Source organism: Oncorhynchus mykiss, chromosome 5 (assembly GCF_057628025.1).
Source record: "Oncorhynchus mykiss isolate SJ-2025 chromosome 5, ASM5762802v1, whole genome shotgun sequence".
NCBI classification, from domain to species: Eukaryota; Metazoa; Chordata; class Actinopteri; order Salmoniformes; family Salmonidae; genus Oncorhynchus; species Oncorhynchus mykiss.
In genome coordinates, this window is record NC_143026.1 from 3,473,928 (window position 1) to 3,499,579 (window position 25,652).

General features: G+C 49.1%; 1 protein-coding gene across 1 annotated transcript in view; it reads right to left on the bottom strand.

Annotated features, from left to right (window-relative positions):
- Positions 1 to 283: 283 nt before the first annotated feature.
- LOC110517810 (metalloprotease TIKI1) overlaps positions 284 to 25,652 on the bottom strand; it is a 163,981-nt gene continuing 138,612 nt past the window's right edge. Inside the window, exons 6-7 of the mRNA XM_036976592.2 lie at positions 15,041 to 15,313; positions 284 to 2,481 (exon numbers count right to left, since the gene is read on the bottom strand). Coding sequence (XP_036832487.1) covers positions 2,256 to 2,481; positions 15,041 to 15,313 — 499 coding nt within the window. The 3' untranslated portion in view covers positions 284 to 2,255. The remainder of the gene's footprint in view (positions 2,482 to 15,040; positions 15,314 to 25,652) is intronic.

The window sequence follows — 25,652 nt, forward strand, 5'->3', positions numbered from 1 at the left end:
CTGCCGACACTCTGGGGCGGAACTGCCGACACTCTGGGGCGGAACTGCCGACACTCTGGGGCGGAACTGCCGACACTCTGGGGCGGAACTGCCGACACTCTGGGGCGGAACTGCCGACACTCTGGGCAGAAGCACTAAGTACATCTATGTGTCTGAGCCCTTGCATCTTATAAGACGTGATATTGTGTGTACTTGTAATCAGTGACTTTATGAAACTCACTTTACATGAAGACGTATTGTTAACGGTGTGGAACGTTCTAACAAAGACATCTGGATCCCAACATTTAACTAGATACATATTTTATTGTTTAACGGTACAGCAAAAGAATATTACAATCATCTCATGCCATCGAAATGTCAGTGAGCTACAACAAGGTAAACTCATCTCATGCCATCGAAATGTCAGTGAGCTACAACAAGGTAAACTCATCTCATGCCATTGAAATGTCAGTGAGCTACAACAAGGTAAACTCATCTCATGCCATTGAAATGTCCGTGAGCTACAACAAGGTAAACTCATCTCATGCCATCGAAATGTCAGTGAGCTACAACAAGGTAAACTCATCTCATGCCATTGAAATGTCAGTGAGCTACAACAAGGTAAACTCATCTCATGCCATTGAAATGTCCGTGAGCTACAACAAGGTAAACTCATCTCATGCCATCGAAATGTCCGTGAGCTACAACAAGGTAAACTCATCTCATGCCATCGAAATGTCAGTGAGCTACAACAAGGTAAACTCATCTCATGCCATTGAAATGTCCGTGAGCTACAACAAGGTAAACTCATCTCATGCCACACCATTGAAATGTCAGTGAGCTACAACAAGGTAAAATCATCGCATGAATCTCCTGCTTTATACAGAACATCCAAACAAACGGGTGTTGACCTGACTCTTAGGCTGGAGAGAGAACGAACAAATGACATTGGGATGAACAACAACCGTCACAACGCATGTTTAGATTACTTACCAACTATATAGTTAAATAAATTAAACAAATAATCTCTTATGTAAAAAACATAAAACGTAATTCTCTCAGCAAAGACAAAACAACAAACCATAGGTAACTGGTTTAGGATGGATTCTACCCCCACCAACATCACCATTCAACCACGGAGAGACAAATACATAGCCTGGATCCAGATCTGGTTGTGCTGTCTTGCCAACTCCTAAGGTGACAATGACCATAGGAGCTAGCAAGACAGCACAAGCAGATCAGGGGACCAAGCTATGGGACCAGGATACCAAATACAGGACATGGTGGTTAGTACCAGCTTTAGTCTCAAAAATTCCACTATCTATTTATAAACAACAACAATAAACAAAACACATTCAACCATTTTCAATGTCATATTTCTAAAATACAATCTATAATATGTAGATATATACAATTCCCACAGTATTACACGATACAAAACACATTCCTCAAAAAGGGAAGAATAAATGAAGAGGGTCGGAAGAAAAGGAAGAGCTGTTTGGGTTCTTAATAATATATTCGTTTTTTTTGTAAAAAATTAAGTACTAAATTACATGTAAAAAGATCCAGTTTAGACTGATTTGAACGAATGCGAACTTCCACTTATGTCCGATTTTCACTTGAAGTAAGGATTCACCTCATTGTGTGTTGAAAAAGATGATTCCTTTCCTTCCAGTTTAAGAGCAGGAAGGGTTTGAACCAGTAACCTCCTGCACTAGTTATTCAGGGTCCAGATGTGAACCAACACTGATTACAGTACTAGATCTGCTACTAGAGTCCAGATGAGAGCAGGAGGGTTTTGAACCAGTAACCTCCTGCATTAGTGCTGCAGTCCAGATGAGAGCAGGAGGGTTTTGAACCAGGAACCTCCTGCATTAGTGCTGCAGTCCAGATGAGAGCAGGAGGGTTTTGAACCAGGAACCTCCTGCATTAGTGCTGCAGTCCAGATGAGAGCAGGAGGGTTTTGAACCAGGAACCTCCTGCATTAGTGCTGCAGTCCAGATGAGAGCAGGAGGGTTTTGAACCAGGAACCTCCTGCATTAGTGCTGCAGTCCAGATGAGAGCAGGAGGGTTTTGAACCAGGAACCTCCTGCATTAGTGCTGCAGTCCAGATGAGAGCAGGAGGGTTTTGAACCAGGAACCTCCTGTTCTAGATGTGCAGTCCAGATGTCACCCAACACTGTTAACAGTATACAGAATTACAGTGTTTTTGAAATAGATTGATGAGGATTTTTCTTCCAGTTTTTGTGTAAAAGTTTATCCAACAACCTCATACTTTAGACTAGAGTTACTACCAGTGTCCAGGTGTGAACCAATACTGTTAACCGTAACCAGATGACAGGCAGCGGCGTGGAGGCGGAGCAGCCTGACGACCACCTGTGGTGATTGGTTCTGCCGTGGCCGTGGGCGAGGCCTCTTTCAAGGTCATGGTGGTGAGGCCCTACGGTGACGTAACCGTTGAGGATATGCACCAGAGGAGGTGGAGGAGACTGGACTGTGGTGCTGAGAGACAACAGAGACAAGAGGATTGCATGTTAGATTAAGATTGGATAGGAGTTATGTTATGTTAGATTAAGATTGGATAGGAGTTATGTCATGTTAGATTAAGATGGGATAGGAGTTGTGTTATTTTAGATTAAGATTGGATAGGAGTTATGTCATGTTAGATTCACCACGGATAGTAATCAGTGTGTTATGTCCGTCTGTGGGTTGAGAGATGATGTCACACATTCCCTGCCAACACACGGTCTCAGACTCTCCCTTGAAACAAATATTATGTAATCTCAACGTGACTTTCCTCAATAAAAAAATTATAAAAACAAAATATTATTTTATATTAGTATTATAATATTATTAGTTATTTGCCCAGTCAGATAATGAGCAGTTATTCACCCAGTCAGAGGAGTTATTAACCCAGTCAGATATAGAGGAGTTATTAACCCAGTCAGATATAGAGGTGTTATTAACCCAGTCAGATATAGAGGAGTTATTTACCCAGTCAGATATAGAGGAGTTATTAACCCAGTCAGATATAGAGGAGTTATTTACCCAGTCAGATGGGTTATTAACCCAGTCAGATATAGAGGAGTTATTAACCCAGTCAGATATAGAGGAGTTATTTACCCAGTCACATATAGAGGGGTTATTTACCCAGTCAGATATAGAGGAGTTATTTACCCAGTCAGATATAGAGGAGTTATTAACCCAGTCAGATATAGAGGGGTTATTTACCCAGTCAGATATAGTGGAGTTATTTACTCATTCAAATATAGAGGAGTTATTTACCCAGTCAGATATTGAGGAGTTATTTACCCAGTCAGATGGGTTATTAACCCAGTCAGATATAGAGGAGTTATTAACCCAGTCAGATATAGAGGAGTTATTAACCCAGTCAGAGGAGTTATTAACCCAGTCAGATATAGAGGAGTTATTTACCCAGTCAGATGGGTTATTAACCCAGTCAGGTATAGAGGAGTTATTAACCCAGTCAGATATAGAGGGGTTATTTACCCAGTCAGATATAGAGGAGTTATTTACCCAGTCAGATATAGAGGGGTTATTTACCCAGTCAGATATAGAGGAGTTATTTACCCAGCCAGATATAGAGGAGTTATTTACCCAGTCAGATATGGAGGAGTTATCAACCCAGTCAAATATAGAGGGGTTATTTACCCAGTCAGATATAGAGGAGTTATTTACCCAGTCAGATATAGAGGAGTTATTAACCCAGTCGGCGGAGTTATTTACCCAGTCGGAGGAGTTATTTACCCAGTCAGAGCAGTTATTTACCCAGTCAGATATAGAGGAGTTATTAACCCAGTCAGAAATAGAGGGGTTATTAACCCAGTCAGATATAGAGGGGCTATTTACCCAGTCAGATATAGAGGAGTTATTTACCCAGTCAGATATAGAGGAGTTATTTACCCAGTCAAATATAGAGGAGTTATTAACCCAGTCAGATATAGAGGAGTTATTAACCCAGTCAGAGGAGTTATTTACCCAGTCAGATATAGAGGGGTTATTTACCCAGTCAGATATAGAGGAGTTATTAACCCAGTCAGATATAGAGGGGTTATTTACCCAGTCAGATATAGAGGGGTTATTTACCCAGTCAGATATAGAGGATTTATTTACCCAGTCAGATATAGAGGAGTTATTTACCCAGTCAGATATAGAGGGGTTATTTACCCAGTCAGATATAGAGGAGTTATTTGCCCAGTCAGATATAGAGGAGTTATTTACCCAGTCAGATATAGAGGAGTTATTAACCCAGTCAGATATAGAGGAGTTATTAACCCAGTCAGATATAGAGGAGTTATTAACCCAGTCAGATATAGAGGAGTTATTAACCCAGTCAGATATAGAGGAGTTATTAACCCAGTCAGATATAGAGGAGTTATTTACCCAGTCAGATATAGAGGAGTTATTTACCCAGTCAGAGGAGTTATTAACCCAGTCAGATATAGAGAAGTTATTAACCCAGTCATAGGAGTTATTAACCCAGTCAGATATAGAGGAGGTATTAACCCAGTCAGAGGAGTTATTAACCCAGTCAGATATAGAGGAGTTATTTACCCAGTCAGAGGAGTTATTTACCCAGTCAGATATAGAGGAGTTATTTACCCAGTCAGATATAGAGGAGTTATTTACCCAGTCAGATATAGAGGAGTTATTAACCCAGTCAGATATAGAGGAGTTATTTACCCAGTCAGAGGAGTTATTAACCCAGTCAGATATAGAGGAGTTATTTACCCAGTCAAATATAGAGGAGTTGTTAACCCAGTCAGATATAGAGAAGTTATTAACCCAGTCAGAGGAGTTATTAACCCAGTCAGATATAGAGGAGTTATTAACCCAGTCAGAGGAGTTATTAACCCAGTCAGATATGGAGGAGTTATTAACCCAGTCAGATATAGAGGAGTTATTTACCCAGTCAGATATAGAGGAGTTATTTACCCAGTCAGAGGAGTTATTACCCAGTCAGAAATAGAGGAGTTATTTACCCAGTCAGAGGAGTTATTCCCCAGTCAGATATAGAGGAGTTATTTACCCAGTCAGATATAGAGGAGTTATTTACCCAGTCAGAGGAGTTATTAACCCAGTCAGATATAGAGGAGTTATTAACCCAGTCAGATATAGAGGAGTTATTTACCCAGTCAGATATAGAGGAGTTATTTACCCAGTCAGAGGAGTTATTTACCCAGTCAGATATAGAGGAGTTATTAACCCAGTCAGAGGAGTTATTTACCCAGTCAGATATAGAGGAGTTATTTACCCAGTCAGAGGAGTTATTAACCCAGTCAGAGGAGTTATTTACCCAGTCAGATATAGAGGAGTTATTTACCCAGTCAGAGGAGTTATTTACCCAGTCAGATATAGAGGAGTTATTAACCCAGTCAGAGGAGTTATTTACCCAGTCAGATATAGAGGAGTTATTTACCCAGTCAGATATAGAGGAGTTATTTACCCAGTCAGATATAGAGGAGTTATTAACCCAGTCAGATATAGAGGAGTTATTTACCCAGTCAGAGGAGTTATTAACCCAGTCAGATATAGAGGAGTTATTTACCCAGTCAGATATAGAGGAGTTACTCCCCAGTCAGAGGAGTTATTTACCCAGTCAGATATAGAGAAGTTATTAACCCAGTCAGATATAGAGGAGTTAATCCCCAGTCAGAGGAGTTATTTACCCAGTCAGATATAGAGGAGTTATTAACCCAGTCAGATATAGAGGAGTTATTAACCCAGTCAGAGGAGTTATTTACCCAGTCAGATATAGAGGAGTCAAACATTGATACTGTTCCTAATTTTAACTGTTGTTACATAATGATGTCAAACATTGATACTGTTGCTAGTTTAGCTGCTAATGCTACATGACGATGTCAAACAGAGAATTCCAGAACCTTAGAACCTAGTTTGTCAGAACTCTGGAAATCATCAGCCTGATCAGGATGAATCCAGTCTCTTTGATGTACGCCTGTTAGATCCAGGAACTAAGTACGGGCTTATTGGGACTCTGCCAATCACAACAAACGGACAGGTTCCTCCGCCTGCCACTATTGGTAGAGAGAAACTCAGCTCTGTAACTACCTCCCATTAGTAAAGAAAATAAAAAAAAACGGTTGAATTCTAAGCTGGAATGAAATTAATGAGCAATGTTTCAATTGAGGTTGTGATTTGACAATTTTGGTACTTATTGAGGACTGAACTGGTGACATGGTGAAGGCATAATGGGCCAGAGGTCAGCAGGCCTGTGATGACTAGGATTCAGTCCCAAATTGCACCATATACCCTAGATAGTGCACCAGGGCCTATAGTCATACGAAGCCATTGGGGGAAGCAACGACAAACTGACCAGAGGCATAATTTACCTAGCATATATAATTAGGCTCTTTTCATCACTGGACATATGTTAGTAGTTAATAATATTGACTTTTCATTGATTGTCCTTGGTTACAAGAGCCAGCTGTCTCTCTTGGATATAACCTAGCCCTGAATTTGCTGCTTATTTTAGAAAGGTACATTCAGAATAGTTATTCATTTTGTTTTCTGCTGTGTTTGATTGCCGGGAATACTGACTGAGCCTATAAGCAGGTACGAGTCCCAAATAGAACCCTATTTCCTAATATAGTGCACTACTTTTGACCAGAGCCCTATGGTCATTCCAGGCCCACTCTGGTTAAAAGTAGTGCACTGTATAGAGAACAGGGTGCCATTTGGGACGGGATCTCAGGTTTATTTTAGTTGAACCTGCGTTTACAAAGCAGAGCCAGTGAACTCAGGAGGGTGAAGTATAATCAGGTCTGACATGTCTGCATGTGGCCACGCATCAAATCAACCAGAGAGACCTTCCTCTGTACTCCCCAACACTGGAAACACAGTGTACAATGCTCTGTTTAGAGTAAAACTCAGCAGGCTACCTTCCTGAATATTAACCATAATGTACCATTTTTAAAACATTTTTTTCAGACATAATATACAAACGTCTGAAGTTGACTTTTGGGGGAAATGTATTTAGAAACATCCCATGTTATTTTATTTTCAGGACTAAAAAGACCTTTCAATTCACAGTTCCATTGAGCATGCTTTTCAGTCCGAGTTTAGGAAACTGGCCTTAGAGTTATAAATATACCAAACAGTCAGTCAGAGAATCAACCAAGTAACAAGTGTGTGGTTATTCTTCACGGCAAATTCAACAATAGTCTCTTTGTGATCATATTCAAATAAAAAAATAAAAGAGGATCATATTTTCCGTCACAAAGGTCTCTTGCCGGTAGCTACAACCTTCCACAACGTATTTCCTTTCCTTAGGATCCATAACACTGAACCAGGAGAGAACCAGTCTGGAAGGAGGTATCTCATGGGGAGGCTGTGATGTGATATGATGGGTCGTTGTGCCTGCGGGGTCTCTGTCAGTTAGAGGGTAGATCCTGTAGACAGAGCAGCTATGACTGCCCAGACTTGAGCACGAAAGTGATACCTACCTAGTACTTAACCCCTTGAACTGTCTTGACATTTACCTGACATGTGAATTCAATACTTCTCTCTCCATGCCCTTCCCCATTCTTAGGAACATACATCATCATAAACTACTGGTATGCCAGCTACCACCCATAGTCATTTAATATATACCATTTAGCTGATGCTCTTAGCCAAAGTGACTTACAATAATAAAAAATATTTAACCAGGCAAGTCAGTTAGGAACAAATACTTAATTACAATGACAGCCTAGGAACAGTGGATTAACTGGTCTAGGAACAGTGGGTTAACTGGTCTAGGAACAGTGGGTTAACTGGTCTAGGAACAGTGGGTCAACTGGTCTAGGAACAGTGGGTTAACTGGTCTAGGAACAGTGGGTTAACTGGTCTAGGAACAGTGGGTTAACTGGTCTAGGAACAGTGAGTTAACTGGTCTAGGAACAGTGGGTTAACTGGTCTAGGAACAGTGGGTTAACTGGTCTAGGAACAGTGGGTTAACTGGTCTAGGAACAGTGGGTTAACTGGTCTAGGAACAGTGGGTTAACTGGTCTAGGAACAGTGGGTTAACTGGTCTAGGAACAGTGGGTTAACTGGTCTAGGAACAGTGGGTTAACTGCCTTGTTCAGGGGCAGAACAACAGATTTTTACCTTGTCAGCTCGGGGGTTTGAACTTGCAACCTTTCGGTTACTAGTCCAACACTCTAACCACTAGGATACCTACCTCCCCCCTCTAACCACTAGGCTACCTGCCTCCCCCCCTCTAACCACTAGGCTACCTACCTCCCCCCTCTAACCACTAGGATACCTACCTCCCCCCTCTAACCACTAGGCTACCTGCCTCCCCCCCTCTAACCACTAGGCTACCTGCCTCCCCCCCTCTAACCACTAGGCTACCTACCTCCCCCCCTCTATCCACTAGGATACCTACCTCCCCCCTCTAACCACTAGGATACCTACCTCCCCCCCTCTAACCACTAGGCTACCTGCCTCCCCCCCTCTATCCACTAGGATACCTACCTCCCCCCTCTAACCACTAGGATACCTACCTCCCCCCTCTAACCACTAGGATACCTACCTCCCCCCTCTAACCACTAGGCTACCTGCCTCTCCCCTCACACCACTAGGCTACCTGCCTCCCCCCCTCTAACCACTAGGATACCTACCTCCCCCCTCTAACCACTAGGCTACCTGCCTCCCCCCCTCTAACCACTAGGCTACCTGCCTCCCCCCCTCTAACCACTAGGATACCTACCTCCCCCCTCTAACCACTAGGCTACCTGCCTCCCCCCCTCTAACCACTAGGATACCTACCTCCCCCCCTCTAACCACTAGGATACCTACCTCCCCCCTCTAACCACTAGGCTACCTGCCTCCCCCCCTCTAACCACTAGGATACCTACCTCCCCCCCTCTAACCACTAGGATACCTACCTCCCCCCTCTAACCACTAGGCTACCTGCCTCCCCCCTCTAACCACTAGGCTACCTGCCTCTCCCCCTCTAACCGCTAGGCTACCTACCTCCCCCCTCTAACCACTAGGATACCTACCTCCCCCCTCTAACCACTAGGCTACCTGCCTCCCCCCTCTAACCACTAGGATACCTACCTCCCCCCTCTAACCACTAGGCTACCTGCCTCCCCCCTCTAACCACTAGGCTACCTGCCTCCCCCCTCTAACCACTAGGCTACCTGTCTCCCCCACTCTAACCACTAGGCTACCTACCTCCCCCCTCTAACCACTAGGATACCTGCCTCCCCCCTCTAACCACTAGGCTACCTGCCTCCCCCCCTCTAACCACTAGGATACCTGCCTCCCCCCTCTAACCACTAGGCTACCTGCCTCGCCCCCTCTAACCACTAGGCTACCTACCTCCCCCCTCTAACCACTAGGATACCTGCCTCCCCCCTCTAACCACTAGGCTACCTGCCTCGCCCCCTCTAACCACTAGGATACCTACCTCCCCCCCTCTAACCACTAGGATACCTACCTCCCCCCTCTAACCACTAGGATACCTACCTCCCCCCTCTAACCACTAGGATACCTACCTCCCCCCTCTAACCACTAGGCTACCTGCCTCCCCCCCTCTAACCACTAGGCTACCTGCCCCCCCCACTCTAACCACTAGGCTACCTGCCTCCCCCTCTAACCACTAGGCTACCTGCCTCCCCCCTCTAACCACTAGGATACCTACCTCCCCCCTCTAACCACTAGGCTACCTGCCTCCCCCCTCTAACCACTAGGATACCTACCTCCCCCCTCTAACCACTAGGATACCTGCCTCCTCCCTCTAACCACTAGGATACCTACCTCCCCCCTCACACCACTAGGCTACCTGCCTCCCTCCTCTAACCACTAGGATACCTACCTCCCCCCTCTAACCACTAGGCTACCTGCCTCCCCCCTCTAACCACTAGGATACCTGCCTCCTCCCTCTAACCACTAGGATACCTGCCTCCCCCCTCTAACCACTAGGCTACCTGCCTCCCCCACTCTAACCACTAGGCTACCTGCCTCCCCCCTCTAACCACTAGGCTACCTGCCTCCCCCCTCTAACCACTAGGATACCTACCTCCCCCCCTCTAACCACTAGGATACCTATCTCCCCCCTCTAACCACTACGATACCTACCTCCCCCCTCTAACCACTAGGCTACCTGCCTCCCCCCCTCTAACCACTAGGCTACCTGCCTCCCCCCTCTAACCACTAGGCTACCAGCCTCCCCCTCTAACCACTAGGCTACCTGCCTCCCCCCTCTAACCACTAGGATACCTACCTCCCCCCTCTAACCACTAGGATACCTACCTCCCCCCTCTAACCACTAGGCTACCTGCCTCCCCCCTCTAACCACTAGGCTACCTGCCTCCCTCCTCTAACCACTAGGATACCTACCTCCCCCCTCTAACCACTAGGATACCTACCTCCCCCCTCTAACCACTAGGCTACCTGCCTCCCCCCTCTAACCACTAGGCTACCTGCCTCCCCCCTCACACCACTAGGCTACCTGCCTCCCCCCTCTAACCACTAGGATACCTACCTCCCCCCTCTAACCACTAGGCTACCTGCCTCTCCCCTCACACCACTAGGATACCTACCTCCCCCCTCTAACCACTAGGCTACCTGCCTCCCCCCTCTAACCACTAGGCTACCTGCCTCCCCCCTCTAACCACTAGGCTACCTGCCTCCCCCCTCTAACCACTAGGATACCTGCCTCCTCCCTCTAACCACTAGGATACCTGCCTCCCCCCTCTAACCACTAGGCTACCTGCCTCCCCCCTCTAACCACTAGGCTACCTGCCTCCCCCCTCTAACCACTAGGCTACCTGCCTCCCCCCTCTAACCACTAGGATACCTACCTCCCCCCCTCTAACCACTAGGATACCTATCTCCCCCCTCTAACCACTACGATACCTACCTCCCCCCTCTAACCACTAGGCTACCTGCCTCCCCCCCTCTAACCACTAGGCTACCTGCCTCCCCCCTCTAACCACTAGGCTACCAGCCTCCCCCCTCTAACCACTAGGCTACCTGCCTCCCCCCTCTAACCACTAGGATACCTACCTCCCCCCTCTAACCACTAGGATACCTACCTCCCCCCTCTAACCACTAGGCTACCTGCCTCCCCCCTCTAACCACTAGGCTACCTGCCTCCCTCCTCTAACCACTAGGATACCTACCTCCCCCCTCTAACCACTAGGATACCTACCTCCCCCTCTAACCACTAGGCTACCTGCCTCTCCCCTCACACCACTAGGCTACCTGCCTCCCCCCCTCTAACCACTAGGATACCTACCTCCCCCCTCTAACCACTAGGCTACCTGCCTCCCCCCCTTAACCACTAGGCTACCTGCCTCCCCCCCTCTAACCACTAGGATACCTACCTCCCCCCTCTAACCACTAGGCTACCTGCCTCCCCCCCTCTAACCACTAGGATACCTACCTCCCCCCCTCTAACCACTAGGATACCTACCTCCCCCCTCTAACCACTAGGCTACCTGCCTCCCCCCCTCTAACCACTAGGATACCTACCTCCCCCCCTCTAACCACTAGGATACCTACCTCCCCCCTCTAACCACTAGGCTACCTGCCTCCCCCCTCTAACCACTAGGCTACCTGCCTCTCCCCCTCTAACCGCTAGGCTACCTACCTCCCCCCTCTAACCACTAGGATACCTACCTCCCCCCTCTAACCACTAGGCTACCTGCCTCCCCCCTCTAACCACTAGGATACCTACCTCCCCCCTCTAACCACTAGGCTACCTGCCTCCCCCCTCTAACCACTAGGCTACCTGCCTCCCCCCTCTAACCACTAGGCTACCTGTCTCCCCCACTCTAACCACTAGGCTACCTACCTCCCCCCTCTAACCACTAGGATACCTGCCTCCCCCCTCTAACCACTAGGCTACCTGCCTCCCCCCTCTAACCACTAGGATACCTGCCTCCCCCCTCTAACCACTAGGCTACCTGCCTCGCCCCCTCTAACCACTAGGCTACCTGCCTCCCCCCCTCTAACCACTAGGCTACCTGTCTCCCCCCTCTAACCACTAGGCTACCTGTCTCCCCCCTCTAACCACTAGGATACCTACCTCCCCCCCTCTAACCACTAGGATACCTACCTCCCCCCTCTAACCACTAGGATACCTACCTCCCCCCTCTAACCACTAGGATACCTACCTCCCCCCTCTAACCACTAGGCTACCTGCCTCCCCCCCTCTAACCACTAGGCTACCTGCCCCCCCCACTCTAACCACTAGGCTACCTGCCTCCCCCTCTAACCACTAGGCTACCTGCCTCCCCCCTCTAACCACTAGGATACCTACCTCCCCCCTCTAACCACTAGGCTACCTGCCTCCCCCCTCTAACCACTAGGATACCTACCTCCCCCCTCTAACCACTAGGATACCTGCCTCCTCCCTCTAACCACTAGGATACCTACCTCCCCCCTCACACCACTAGGCTACCTGCCTCCCTCCTCTAACCACTAGGATACCTACCTCCCCCCTCTAACCACTAGGCTACCTGCCTCCCCCCTCTAACCACTAGGATACCTGCCTCCTCCCTCTAACCACTAGGATACCTGCCTCCCCCCTCTAACCACTAGGCTACCTGCCTCCCCCACTCTAACCACTAGGCTACCTGCCTCCCCCCTCTAACCACTAGGCTACCTGCCTCCCCCCTCTAACCACTAGGATACCTACCTCCCCCCCTCTAACCACTAGGATACCTATCTCCCCCCTCTAACCACTACGATACCTACCTCCCCCCTCTAACCACTAGGCTACCTGCCTCCCCCCCTCTAACCACTAGGCTACCTGCCTCCCCCCTCTAACCACTAGGCTACCAGCCTCCCCCTCTAACCACTAGGCTACCTGCCTCCCCCCTCTAACCACTAGGATACCTACCTCCCCCCTCTAACCACTAGGATACCTACCTCCCCCCCTCTAACCACTAGGCTACCTGCCTCCCCCCTCTAACCACTAGGCTACCTGCCTCCCTCCTCTAACCACTAGGATACCTACCTCCCCCCTCTAACCACTAGGATACCTACCTCCCCCCTCTAACCACTAGGCTACCTGCCTCCCCCCTCTAACCACTAGGCTACCTGCCTCCCCCCTCACACCACTAGGCTACCTGCCTCCCCCCTCTAACCACTAGGATACCTACCTCCCCCCTCTAACCACTAGGCTACCTGCCTCTCCCCTCACACCACTAGGATACCTACCTCCCCCCTCTAACCACTAGGCTACCTGCCTCCCCCCTCTAACCACTAGGCTACCTGCCTCCCCCCTCTAACCACTAGGCTACCTGCCTCCCCCCTCTAACCACTAGGATACCTGCCTCCTCCCTCTAACCACTAGGATACCTGCCTCCCCCCTCTAACCACTAGGCTACCTGCCTCCCCCCCTCTAACCACTAGGCTACCTGCCTCCCCCCTCTAACCACTAGGCTACCTGCCTCCCCCCTCTAACCACTAGGATACCTACCTCCCCCCCTCTAACCACTAGGATACCTATCTCCCCCCTCTAACCACTATGATACCTACCTCCCCCCTCTAACCACTAGGCTACCTGCCTCCCCCCTCTAACCACTAGGCTACCTGCCTCCCCCCCTCTAACCACTAGGCTACCAGCCTCCCCCCTCTAACGACTAGGCTACCTGCCTCCCCCCTCTAACCACTAGGATACCTACCTCCCCCCTCTAACCACTAGGATACCTACCTCCCCCCCTCTAACCACTAGGCTACCTGCCTCCCCCCTCTAACCACTAGGCTACCTGCCTCCCTCCTCTAACCACTAGGATACCTACCTCCCCCTCTAACCACTAGGATACCTACCTCCCCCCTCTAACCACTAGGCTACCTGCCTCCCCCCTCTAACCACTAGGCTACCTGCCTCCCCCCTCACACCACTAGGCTACCTGCCTCCCCCCTCTAACCACTAGGATACCTACCTCCCCCCTCTAACCACTAGGCTACCTGCCTCCCCCCTCTAACCACTAGGCTACCAGCCTCCCCCCTCTAACCACTAGGCTACCTGCCTCCCCCCTCTAACCACTAGGATACCTACCTCCCCCCTCTAACCACTAGGATACCTACCTCCCCCCCTCTAACCACTAGGCTACCTGCCTCCCCCCTCTAACCACTAGGCTACCTGCCTCCCTCCTCTAACCACTAGGATACCTACCTCCCCCCTCTAACCACTAGGATACCTACCTCCCCCCTCTAACCACTAGGCTACCTGCCCCCCCCCTCTAACCACTAGGCTACCTGCCTCCACCCTCACACCACTAGGCTACCTGCCTCCCCCCTCTAACCACTAGGATACCTACCTCCCCCCTCTAACCACTAGGCTACCTGCCTCTCCCCTCACACCACTAGGCTACCTGCCTCCCCCCTCTAACCACTAGGGATACCTACCTCCCCCCTCTAACCACTAGGCTACCTACCTCCCCCCTCTAACCACTAGGCTACCTGCCTCCCCCCTCTAACCACTAGGATACCTACCTCCCCCCTCTAACCACTAGGCTACCTGCCTCCCCCCTCTAACCACTAGGATACCTACCTCCCCCCTCTAACCACTAGGATACCTACCTCCCCCCTCTAACCACTAGGATACCTACCTCCCCCCTCTAACCACTAGGATACCTACCTCCCCCCCCTCTAACCACTAGGATACCTATCTCCCCCCTCTAACCACTAGGATACCTACCTCCCCCCTCTAACCACTAGGATACCTACCTCCCCCCTCTAACCACTAGGATACCTAACTCCCCCCTCTAACCACTAGGATACCTACCTCCCCCCCGTTCCAACCACTAGGATACCTATCTCCCCCCTCTAACCACTAGGATACCTACCTCCCCCCTCTAACCACTAGGATACCTACCTCCCCCCTCTAACCACTAGGATACCTACCTCCCCCCTCTAACACACTACATGTGTACATGTTCTCTGTGGGAATTGAACCCACAACTTTGGGTACATAACGTCACACTGTTATCAACTGAGTCACACGGGACCGGTACACATTGTTCTGGTAGAACTATCAACAGTACACAGTAATGCACAACAATGGCTCCTGTCTCACCTCTCCTCGATGCGAACCCAGAGGTCATTAAACTGTCTGTTTCTCTGATGTTTCCTCTGTTTGTTACGTCGTTTCTTCTTCAGCTTGCGGTCCATCGTGTCCATCAGCTCCAGGCTGGGGGAGTGACGAGGTATGTTGGGTAGTGGGTTGTCCTGCAGAGGGTGCTGTTGCTCCTCATCGTGGAATTCGTGGAGGAACGGCTCCAGGTAAGGGGACTCATCCAGGTTCTGACCCGGAGAATGACCCGTCTGGTCGGTAGAGGATTTCGATCGACTGTGGTGATGGAGAGAGTAATGTTAGAATAGAGAACAGTTGAACATCCAAATGCCTTTGGATTTAACATCTGAACTGATAGAAACATCCAAATGCCTTTGGATTTAACATGTGAACAGTTGACACCAGCTTCCAATGCCTGGAAAATACTAATTTATGACCAAACAGGGAATTGTAGTCAGGGGGCAGGGTTGGTGCTTGGTGGGGGGGGGGGGCAGGGTTGGTGCTTGGTGGGGGGGGGGGGGGCAGGGTTGGTGCTTGGGGGGGGGGGGGGGGGGCAGGGTTGGTGCTTGGTGGGGGGGGGGCAGGGTTGGTGATTGGTGGGGGGGGGGCAGGGTTGGTGATTGGTGGGGGGGGGCAGGGTCGGTGCTTGGTGGGGGGGGGGGGCAGGGTTGGTGCTTGGTGGGGGGGGGGGGGCAGGGTTGGTGCTTGGTGGGGGAGGGTGGGGGGGGCAGGGTTGGTGCTTGGTGGGGGGGGCTGGGTTGGTGCTTGGGGGGGGGGCAGGGTTGGTGCTTGGTGGGGGGGGCAGGGTTGGTGATTGGTGGGGGGGGGGGGGCAGGGTTGGTGATTGGTGGGGGGGGGCAGGGTTGGTGATTGGTGGGGGGGGGGGCAGGGTTGGTGCTTGGTGGGGGGGGGCAGGGTTGGTGCTTGGTGGGGGGGGGGCAGGGTTGGTGCTTGGTGGGGGGGGGCAGGGTTGGTGCTTGGTGGGGGGGGGCAGGGTTGGTGCTTGGTGGGGGGGGGGCAGGGTTGGTGCTTGGTGGGGGGGGGGCAGGGTTGGTGCTTGGTGGGGGGGGGGGGCAGGGTTGGTGCTTGGGGGGGGGGGGGGGGGGCAGATTATAGCAAAATGTGTAGAATTTGAGTAAATTTGCTTTAAAAGAGCAACATTTTCTCTTAGCACCATGGAAAAATATTAACAAAAGCGATGAGCTATAAATCAGAAAAACAATCTATCCCTGCCCCATGGCGAAAAAAAAGTGTAGAATTTCAGGAAATTAGATTTAAAAACGGCAGCATTTTCTCTGTGCTTCATGCCCCCAAATGCAGTCGTCCGGCCCTGATCGCTCCTCCACTGGTGAAAACACATACGGGGAAGTATGATCCTTCTGAAGCCTTACAAGAGAATCACAGGAATTATTCTTCAGACCCATCTGCTTCGGATGAATCATTGGTCCATCATTCAAACAACAGCTAAACAGACATGGCTTCACATCATTTATCAAACGTTACATAAATCTGTTGGAGCTGGAGATAAACTGGTCAAAACCCTATCCACTTTGTTGTCGCATATTTGCAATGGGATATTTACGATCATCCCTCCAGACATTCAGTTTCTCCTCCAATCTCCAGTCCCATTCATTTCAGAAAAAAATGCGATGTGTGTGTGTGTGAAGTGTGTGAAGTGTGTATGTGTGTGTGTGTGTGTGTAAAAAAGGGAGATATAGAGATAGAGAGACTAACAGAGAGAGAGTGAAAGAGAGAAAGCTGAGATGAGATTCAGGAGGACATGCAGTATCTAACATTTTAACTTGTGATAAGGGGATTATTTTTCCTAGGGTGAAACCCTATCTTCACCATCTCATCTCCTCTCTAAGTGTGTCTGGGATTTAGGATCTGTGTGGGCCTGTCGTGGGGAGTAGTTAGGGTTAGAGATATAATCCATACAGCTATGTGGTGGTGGTGAGGTTAGAGACAGGACGGAGATCCATATGCAGCTGACAGGAGAGACGAGGCAAGATATTCAACTGATCACCAAAAAGAGATTGCCACCCAGGGAGTCTGGACAAGCAGACAGGAGAAGATAGGAAAGAGATCGTCACCCAGGGAGACTGGACAAGCAGACAGGAGAAGATAGGAAAGAGATCGACACCCAGGGAGTCTGGACAAGCAGACAGGAGAAGACAGGGAAGAGATCGCCACCCAGGGAGACTGGACAAGCAGACAGGAGAAGATAGGAAAGAGATCGTCACCCAGGGAGACTGGACAAGCAGACAGGAGAAGATAGGAAAGAGCTCGCCACCCAGGGAGACTGGACAAGCAGACAGGAGAAGATAGGAAAGAGATCGCCACCCAGGGAGACTGGACAAGCAGACAGGAGAAGATAGGAAAGAGATCGTCACCCAGGGAGACTGGACAAGCAGACAGGAGAAGATAGGAAAGAGATCGCCACCCAGTGAGTCTGGACAAGCAGACAGGAGAAGATAGGAAAGAGATCGCCACCCAGGGAGACTGGACAAGCAGACAGGAGAAGATAGGAAAGAGATCGCCACCCAGGGAGACTGGACAAGCAGACAGGAGAAGATAGGAAAGAGATCGTCACCCAGGGAGACTGGACAAGCAGACAGGAGAAGATAGGCCTTCACAATCCTTTACTTGCACTTTATAACACAGCATATACAGTTCCAGTGAAAAGTTTGGACACACCTACTCAATCAAAGGCTATTCTTTATTTGTACTATTTTCTACGTTGTAGAATAATAGTGAAGACAACAAAACTAAGAAATAACACATACAGAATCATGTAGTAACCAAAAAAGTGTTAAACAAATCTAAATATATTTTATATTGTAGATTCTTCAAAGTAGCCACCATTTGCCTTGATGGAAACGTTGCACACTTTTGGTATTCTCTCAACCAGTTTCACCTGGAATACTTTTCCAACAGTCTTGAAGGAGTTCCCACATATGCTGAGCACTTGTTGGCTGCTTTTCCTTCACTCTGCGGTGCAATTCATCCCAAACCATCTCAATTGGGTGGAGGTCAGGTGATTGTGGAGGCCAGGTCATCTAATGCAGCACTCCATCACTCTCCTTCTTGGTGAAATAGCCCTTATACAGCCTGGATGTGTGTTGGGTCATTGTCCTGTTGAAAAACAAATTATGGTCCCACTAAGCGCAAAACCAGATTGGATGGCGTATCGCTGCAGAATGCTGTGGTAGACATGCTGGTTAAGTGTGCCTTGAAATCTAAATAAATTACTGACAGTGTCACCAGCAAAGCATCCCCACACCATCACACCTCCTCCTCCATGCTTCACGGTGGGAACCACATATGCGGAGATCATCTGTTCAACTACTCTGCATCTCACAAAGACACGGCGGTTGGAACCAAAAATCTCAAATTTGGACTAGTCAGACCAAAGGACAGATTTCCACCAGTCTAATGTCCATTGCTCGTGTTTCTTGGCCCAAGCAAGTCTCTTCTTATTATTGGTGTCCTTTAGTAGTGGTTTCTTTGCAGCAATTCAACCATGAAAGCCTGATTCACACGGTCTCCCCTGAACAGTTGATGTTGAGATGTGTCTGTTACTTGAACTCTGTGAAGCAGTTATTTGTGCTGCAATTTCCGAGACTGGAAACTCTAATGAACTTATCCTCTGCAGCAGAGGGAACTCTGGGTCTTCCTTTCCTGTGGCGGTCCTCATGAGAGCCAGTTTTATCATAGCACTTGATGGATTCTGTGACTGCACTTGAAAAAACTTTAAACGTTTTTGAAATTTTCCGCATTGACTGACCTTCATGTCTTAAAGTAATGATGGACTGTCGTTTCTCTTTGCTTATTTGAGCTGTTCTTGCCATAATATGGACTTGGTCTTTTACCAAATAGGGCTATCTTCTGTATACCACCCCTACCTTGTCACAACACAACTGATTGGCTCAAACGCATTACGAAGGAAAGAAATTCTACAAATGAACTTTTAACAAGGCACACCTGTTAATTGAAATGTAATTTACCTCATGAAGCTGGTTGAGGGAATGCCAAGAGTGTGGAAAGCTGTCATCAAGGCAAAGGGTGGCTACTTTCAAGAATCTCAAATACAATTTTGAGATTTGTTTAATAACACTTTTTTGGTTACTACATGATTCCATGTGTGTTATTTCATAGTTTTGATGTTTTCACTATTATTCTACAATGTAGAAGATAGTTAAATATTTAAAAAAAACCTTGAATGAGTAGGAGTGTTCAAACCTTTGACCGGTAGTGTACGTTTTATGAAAATGTAAATAAGACAAGGGACTCTATTCAATATATATTGAGGAAGTTCAACGTTACAGCGTGATTGAAATGTAAACACAACGTTCCTGTGTTAGAGAATGCATTCCGGTAAATTCTGCATATGTCATCTCAATCAGAAATTAGCATTACATTTCTATCACGTAATCTGTAACGCTTCAGCCATCTGTAAGGCTTCAGCCATCTGTAAGGCTTCAGCCATCTGTAACGCTTCAGCCATCTGTAACGCTTCAGCCATCTGTAAGGCTTCAGCCATCTGTAACACTTCAGCCATCTGTAATGCTTCAGCCATCTGTAAGGCTTCAGCCATCTGTAACACTTCAGCCATCTGTAATGCTTCAGCCATCTGCAACGCTTCAGCCATCTGTAACGCTTCAGCCATCTGTAAGGCTTCAGCCATCTGTAACGATTCAGCCATCTGTAAGGCTTCAGCCATCTGTAAGGCTTCAGCCATCTGTAAGGCTTCAGCCATCTGTAAGGCTTCAGCCATCTGTAACGATTCAGCCATCTGTAACGATTCAGCCATCTGTAAGGCTTCAGCCATCTGTAACGATTCAGCCATCTGTAACGATTCAGCCATCTGTAACGCTTCAGCGATACAGATTAGAGATAAATTATTATTGGTTGTCTGTCTTTGATGCAGGTTCAAATAAATGTTATATTGACTATTGTATGTTTAATAAAACAAATGAGCAAATGTACATTAATCTGTACATTACTGTACAGTAAAATAATACAATCTTAATGTGGCCAGATTTGCCAGACCAATTTGGAAAGTCCTGTTTATAGTGCAAGTGTCACACCCTGATCTGTTTCGCCTGTCTATGTGCTTGTTTCCACCCCCTCCAGGTGTTGCCCATCTTCCCCATTATCCCCGGTGTATTTATACCTGTGTTGTCTGTTTGTCTGTTGCCAGTTCGTCTTGTCGCGTCAAGTTTGCCAGCTGTTTTTTCCCCTCTACCCCTGCTTCATGTTAGTTCATTGTTTCTAGTTCTGGCGGTTTTTGTAAATAAACATTTGTTACTTTGAACTGTCTGCATCTGGGCCTTATCCTAAAGGTCTGGTAGCAAATCACCAAATCATTCAACACAATCTACACTGAACAAAAATATAAACACAACATGCAATATTTTAAAAGATTTTACCGAGTTACAGTTCATATGAGGAATTCAGTCAATTCAAATGACTGGGAATACAGATATGCATCTGTTGGCCACAGATACCTTACACAAAATGGGCCTCAGGATCTCATCACGGGATTTTTGTGCATTCAAATTGTCAGTAGAGACATGATTACCACCTGTCACTATGTACCACAAGTCGATATGTACCACCAGTCACGGTATACCACCAGTCACTATGTACCACCAGTCACTATATACCACCAGTCACTATATACCACCAGTCACTATGTACCACCAGTCACTATGTACCACCAGTCACTATGTACCACCAGTCACAATATACCACCAGTCACTATGTACCACCAGTCACTATATACCACCAGTCACTATGTACCACCAGTCACTATGTACCACCAGTCACTATATACCACCAGTCACTATATACCACCAGTCACTATGTACCACCAATTACTATGTACCACCAGTCACTATATACCACCAGTCACTATGTACCACCAGTCACTATATACCACCAGTCACTATATACAACCAGTCACTATATACCACCAGTCACTATATACCACCAGTCACTATGTACCACCAGTCACTATATACCACCAGTCACTATATACAACCAGTCACTATATACCACCAGTCACTATGTACCACCAGTCACCATATACCACCAGTCACTATATACCACCAGTCACTATGTACCACCAGTCACAATATACCACCAGTCACTATGTACCACCAGTCACTATATACCACCAGTCACTATATACCACCAGTCACTATATACCACCAGTCACTATGTACCACCAGTCACTATATACCACCAATCACTATATACCACCAGTCACTATAGTCACTATATACCACCAGTCACTATAGTCACTATATACCACCAGTCACTATATACCACCAGTCACTATGTACCACCAGTCACTATATACCACCAGTCACCAGTCACTATGTACCACCAGTCTGACGTGTCACAACCATCATTTGAAGACAAATGGGAACTGAAAAAAATAGCCCGAGAAAGATGCCAGAGTTTCCGACTTGGAATTCCAAGTTTGGATGACCGTTTTGGATGTTGGATGAATATTTTCCCAGTCGGACCTCGTTTTTCCCCAGTTATATTGAATGTGCCACTAGTCTGAACACTCAGAACCTTCTGTCAATTACAACAGAGTACGAGCAGCGCAAATCAACATTTAAACTGCATGTGTGGAGTGGAGCAGCTGTGTAGGGTGGAGGAGCTGTGTGGAGTGGAGCAGCTGTGTGGAGTGGAGGAGCTGTGTAGGGTGGAGGAGCTGTGTGGAGTGGAGAAGCTGTGTGGAGTGGAGGAGCTATGTAGGGTGGAGGAGCTGTGTGGAGTGGAGCAGCTGTGTGTAGTGGAGGAGCTGTGTAGGGTGGAGGAGCTGTGTGGAGTGGAGCAGCTGTGTGTAGTGGAGGAGCTGTGTAGGGTGGAGGAGCTGTGTGGGGTGGAGGAGCTGTGTGGAGTGGAGGAGCTGTGTGGAGTAGAGGAGCTGTGTGGGGTGGAGGAGCTGTGTGGAGTGGAGCAGCTGTGTGGAGTGGAGGAGCTGTGTGGAGTGGAGGAGCTGTGTAGAGTGGGAGCAGCTGTGTGGAGTGGAGGAGCTGTTTGGAGTGGAGGAGCTGTGTAGAGTGGGAGCAGCTGTGTGGAGTGGAGGAGCTGTGTGGAGTGGAGGAGCTGTGTATAGTGGGAGCAGCTGTGTGGAGTGGAGGAGCTGTGTGGAGTGGAGGAGCTGTGTGGAGTGGAGGAGCTGTGTATAGTGGGAGCAGCTGTGTGGAGTGGAGGAGCTGTTTGGAGTGGAGGAGCTGTGTATAGTGGGAGCAGCTGTGTGGAGTGGAGGAGCTGTGTGGAGTGGAGGAGCTGTGTATAGTGGGAGCAGCTGTGTGGAGTGGAGGAGCTGTGTGGAGTGGAGGAGCTGTGTGGAGTGGAGGAGCTGTGTAGGGTGGAGGAGCTGTGTGGGGTGGAGGAGCTGTGTGGAGTGGAGGAGCTGTGTGGCGTGGAGGAGCTGTGTAGGGTGGAGGAGCTGTGTGGGGTGGAGGAGCTGTGTGGAGTGGAGGAGCTGTGTGGAGTGGAGGAGCAGTGTAGGGTGGGGGAGCTGTGTGGGGTGGAGGAGCTGTATGGGGTGGAGGAGCTGTGTATAGTTGGAGCAGCTGTGTGGAGTGGAGGAGCTGTGTGGAGTGGAGGAGCTGTGTATAGTGGGAGCAGCTGTGTAGAGTGGAGGAGCTGTGTGGAGTGGAGGAGCTGTGTAGGGTGGAGGAGCTGTGTGGGGTGGAGGAGCTGTGTGGAGTGGAGGAGCTGTGTGGAGTGGAGGAACTGTGTGGAGTGGAGGAGCTGAGTATAGTGGGAGCAGTTGTGTAGAGGGGAGGAGCTGTGTGGAGTGGAGGAGCTGTGTAGGGTGGAGGAGCTGTGTGGGGTGGAGGAGCTGTGTGGAGTGGAGGAGCTGTGTATAGTGGGAGCAGCTGTGTGGAGTGGAGGAGCTGTGTGGAGTGGAGGAGCTGTGTGGAGTTTAGGAGCTGTGTATAGTGGGAGCAGCTGTGTAGAGTGGAGGAGCTGTGTGGAATGGAGGAGCTGTGTGGAGTGGAGGAGCTGTGTGGAGTGGAGGAGCTGTGTAGAGTGGAGGAGCTGTGTAGAGTGGGAGCAGCTGTGTAGAGTGGAGGAGCTGTGTGGAGTGGAGGAGCTGTGTAGAGTGGAGGAGCTGTGTAGAGTGGGAGCAGCTGTGTGGAGTGGAGGAGCTGTGTGGAGTGGAGGAGCTGTGTAGAGTGGGAGCAGCTGTTTGGAGTGGAGGAGCTGTGTGGAGTGGAGGAGCTGTGTGGAGTGCTGTGTGGAGTTGAGGAGCTGTGTGGAGTGGAAGGAGCTGTGTGGATTGGAGGAGCTGTGTGGAGTGGAGCAGCTGTGTGGAGAGAAGGAGCTGTGTGGAGTGGAGGAGCTGTGTGGAGTGGAGGAGCTGTGTGGAGTGGAGCAGCTGTGTGGAGTGGAGGAGCTGTGTATAGTGGGAGCAGCTGTGTGAAGTGGAGAAGCTGTGTGGAGTGTAGGAGCTGTGTGGAGTGGAGGAGCTGTGTGGAGTGGAGGAGCTGTGTGGAGTGGAGGAGCTGTGTGGAGTGGAGGAGCTGTGTGGAGTGTAGGAGCTGTGTGGAGTGTAGGAGCTGTGTGGAGTGTAGGAGCTGTGTGGAGTGGAGGAGCTGTGTGGAGTGGAGGAGCTGTGTGGAGTTTAGGAGCTGTGTATAGTGGGAGCAGCTGTGTAGAGTGGAGGAGCTGTGTGGAGTGGAGGAGCTGTGTGGAGTGGAGGAGCTGTGTGGAGTGGAGGAGCTGTGTAGAGTGGAGGAGCTGTGTAGAGTGGGAGCAGCTGTGTAGAGTGGAGGAGCTGTGTGGAGTGGAGGAGCTGTGTAGAGTGGAGGAGCTGTGTAGAGTGGGAGCAGCTGTGTGGAGTGGAGGAGCTGTGTGGAGTGGAGGAGCTGTGTAGAGTGGGAGCAGCTGTTTGGAGTGGAGGAGCTGTGTGGAGTGGAGGAGCTGTGTGGAGTGCTGTGTGGAGTTGAGGAGCTGTGTGGAGTGGAAGGAGCTGTGTGGATTGGAGGAGCTGTGTGGAGTGGAGCAGCTGTGTGGAGAGAAGGAGCTGTGTGGAGTGGAGGAGCTGTGTGGAGTGGAGGAGCTGTGTGGAGTGGAGCAGCTGTGTGGAGTGGAGGAGCTGTGTATAGTGGGAGCAGCTGTGTGAAGTGGAGAAGCTGTGTGGAGTGTAGGAGCTGTGTGGAGTGGAGGAGCTGTGTGGAGTGGAGGAGCTGTGTGGAGTGGAGGAGCTGTGTGGAGTGGAGGAGCTGTGTGGAGTGGAGCAGCTGTGTGGAGTGGAGGAGCTGTGTGGAGTGGAGGAGCTGTGTGGAGTGGAGGAGCTGTGTGGAGTGGAGCAGCTGTGTGGAGTGGAGGAGCTGTGTGGAGTGGAGGAGCTGTGTGGAGTGGAGGAGCTGTGTGGGGTGGAGGAGCTGTGTATAGTGGGAGCAGCTGTGTGAAGTGGAGAAGCTGTGTGGAGTGTAGGAGCTGTGTGGAGTGGAGGAGCTGTGTGGAGTGGAGGAGCTGTGTGGAGTGGAGGAGCTGTGTATAGTGGGAGCAGCTGTGTGAAGTGGAGAAGCTGTGTGGAGTGTAGGAGCTGTGTGGAGTGGAGGAGCTGTGTATAGTGGGAGCAGCTGTGTGAAGTGGAGAAGCTGTGTGGAGTGTAGGAGCTGTGTGGAGTGGAGGAGCTGTGTGGGGTGGAGGAGCTGTGTATAGTGGGAGCAGCTGTGTGAAGTGGAGAAGCTGTGTGGAGTGTAGGAGCTGTGTGGAGTGGAGGAGCTGTCTAGAGTGGAGGAGCTGTGTGGAGTGGAGCAGCTGTGTGGAGTGGAGGAGCTGTGTAGTCTAACCTACTGCTATGAACACACAGTCCATTCAGCTTGTAAATGTTTGAATTTACAAGAACCCTTGGGATGTTCTGCAGTTGATTATGTGGATAAGGCCTGTTCAGGCTATGGGGCTTTAGAGCCACAACGAGGAATTTGTACGCAGTGTAACAAAACAACTACAAATTGTCAAATATTTCACAATGACCAATGAGGAATTGACTGGGCTGGCAGGTAGCCAGGCGGAGTGTTGGGGGCAGTAACCCGAAAGCTTGTTGGTTCGAATCTCCGAGGGGACTAGATGAAAAAACTGTCAGTGTGCCTTTGAGGATGGCACTTAACCCTAATTACTCCTGTAAGTCGCTCTGGAAAAGAATGTATATAAATGTAAAAATGAGCTCACATTACATGTTTTTGCCCTTTGTTATAAAGGTGTATAAGGGTGTATAAGGGTGTGTAAGGTGTATAAAGGTGTGTAAGGGTGTATAAAGGTGTGTAAGGGTGTAAAAGGAGGATAACAGTGTTTAAAGGTGTATAAGGGTGTGTAAGGTGTATAAAGGTGTATAAAGGTGTATAAAGGTATATAAAGGTGTATAAAGGTGTATAAGGGTGTGTAAGGTGTATAAAGGTGTATAAAGGTGTATAAAGGTGTATAAAGGTGTATAAGGGTGTGTAAGGGTGTAAAAGGTTTATACGGGTGTATAAAGGTGTGTAACGTGTATAATGGTGTGTAAGGGTGTATATTAGGCTATGTACTACCTACATAGTCTAATGTTCCCCATGTCTACATAAGTCTATATTAG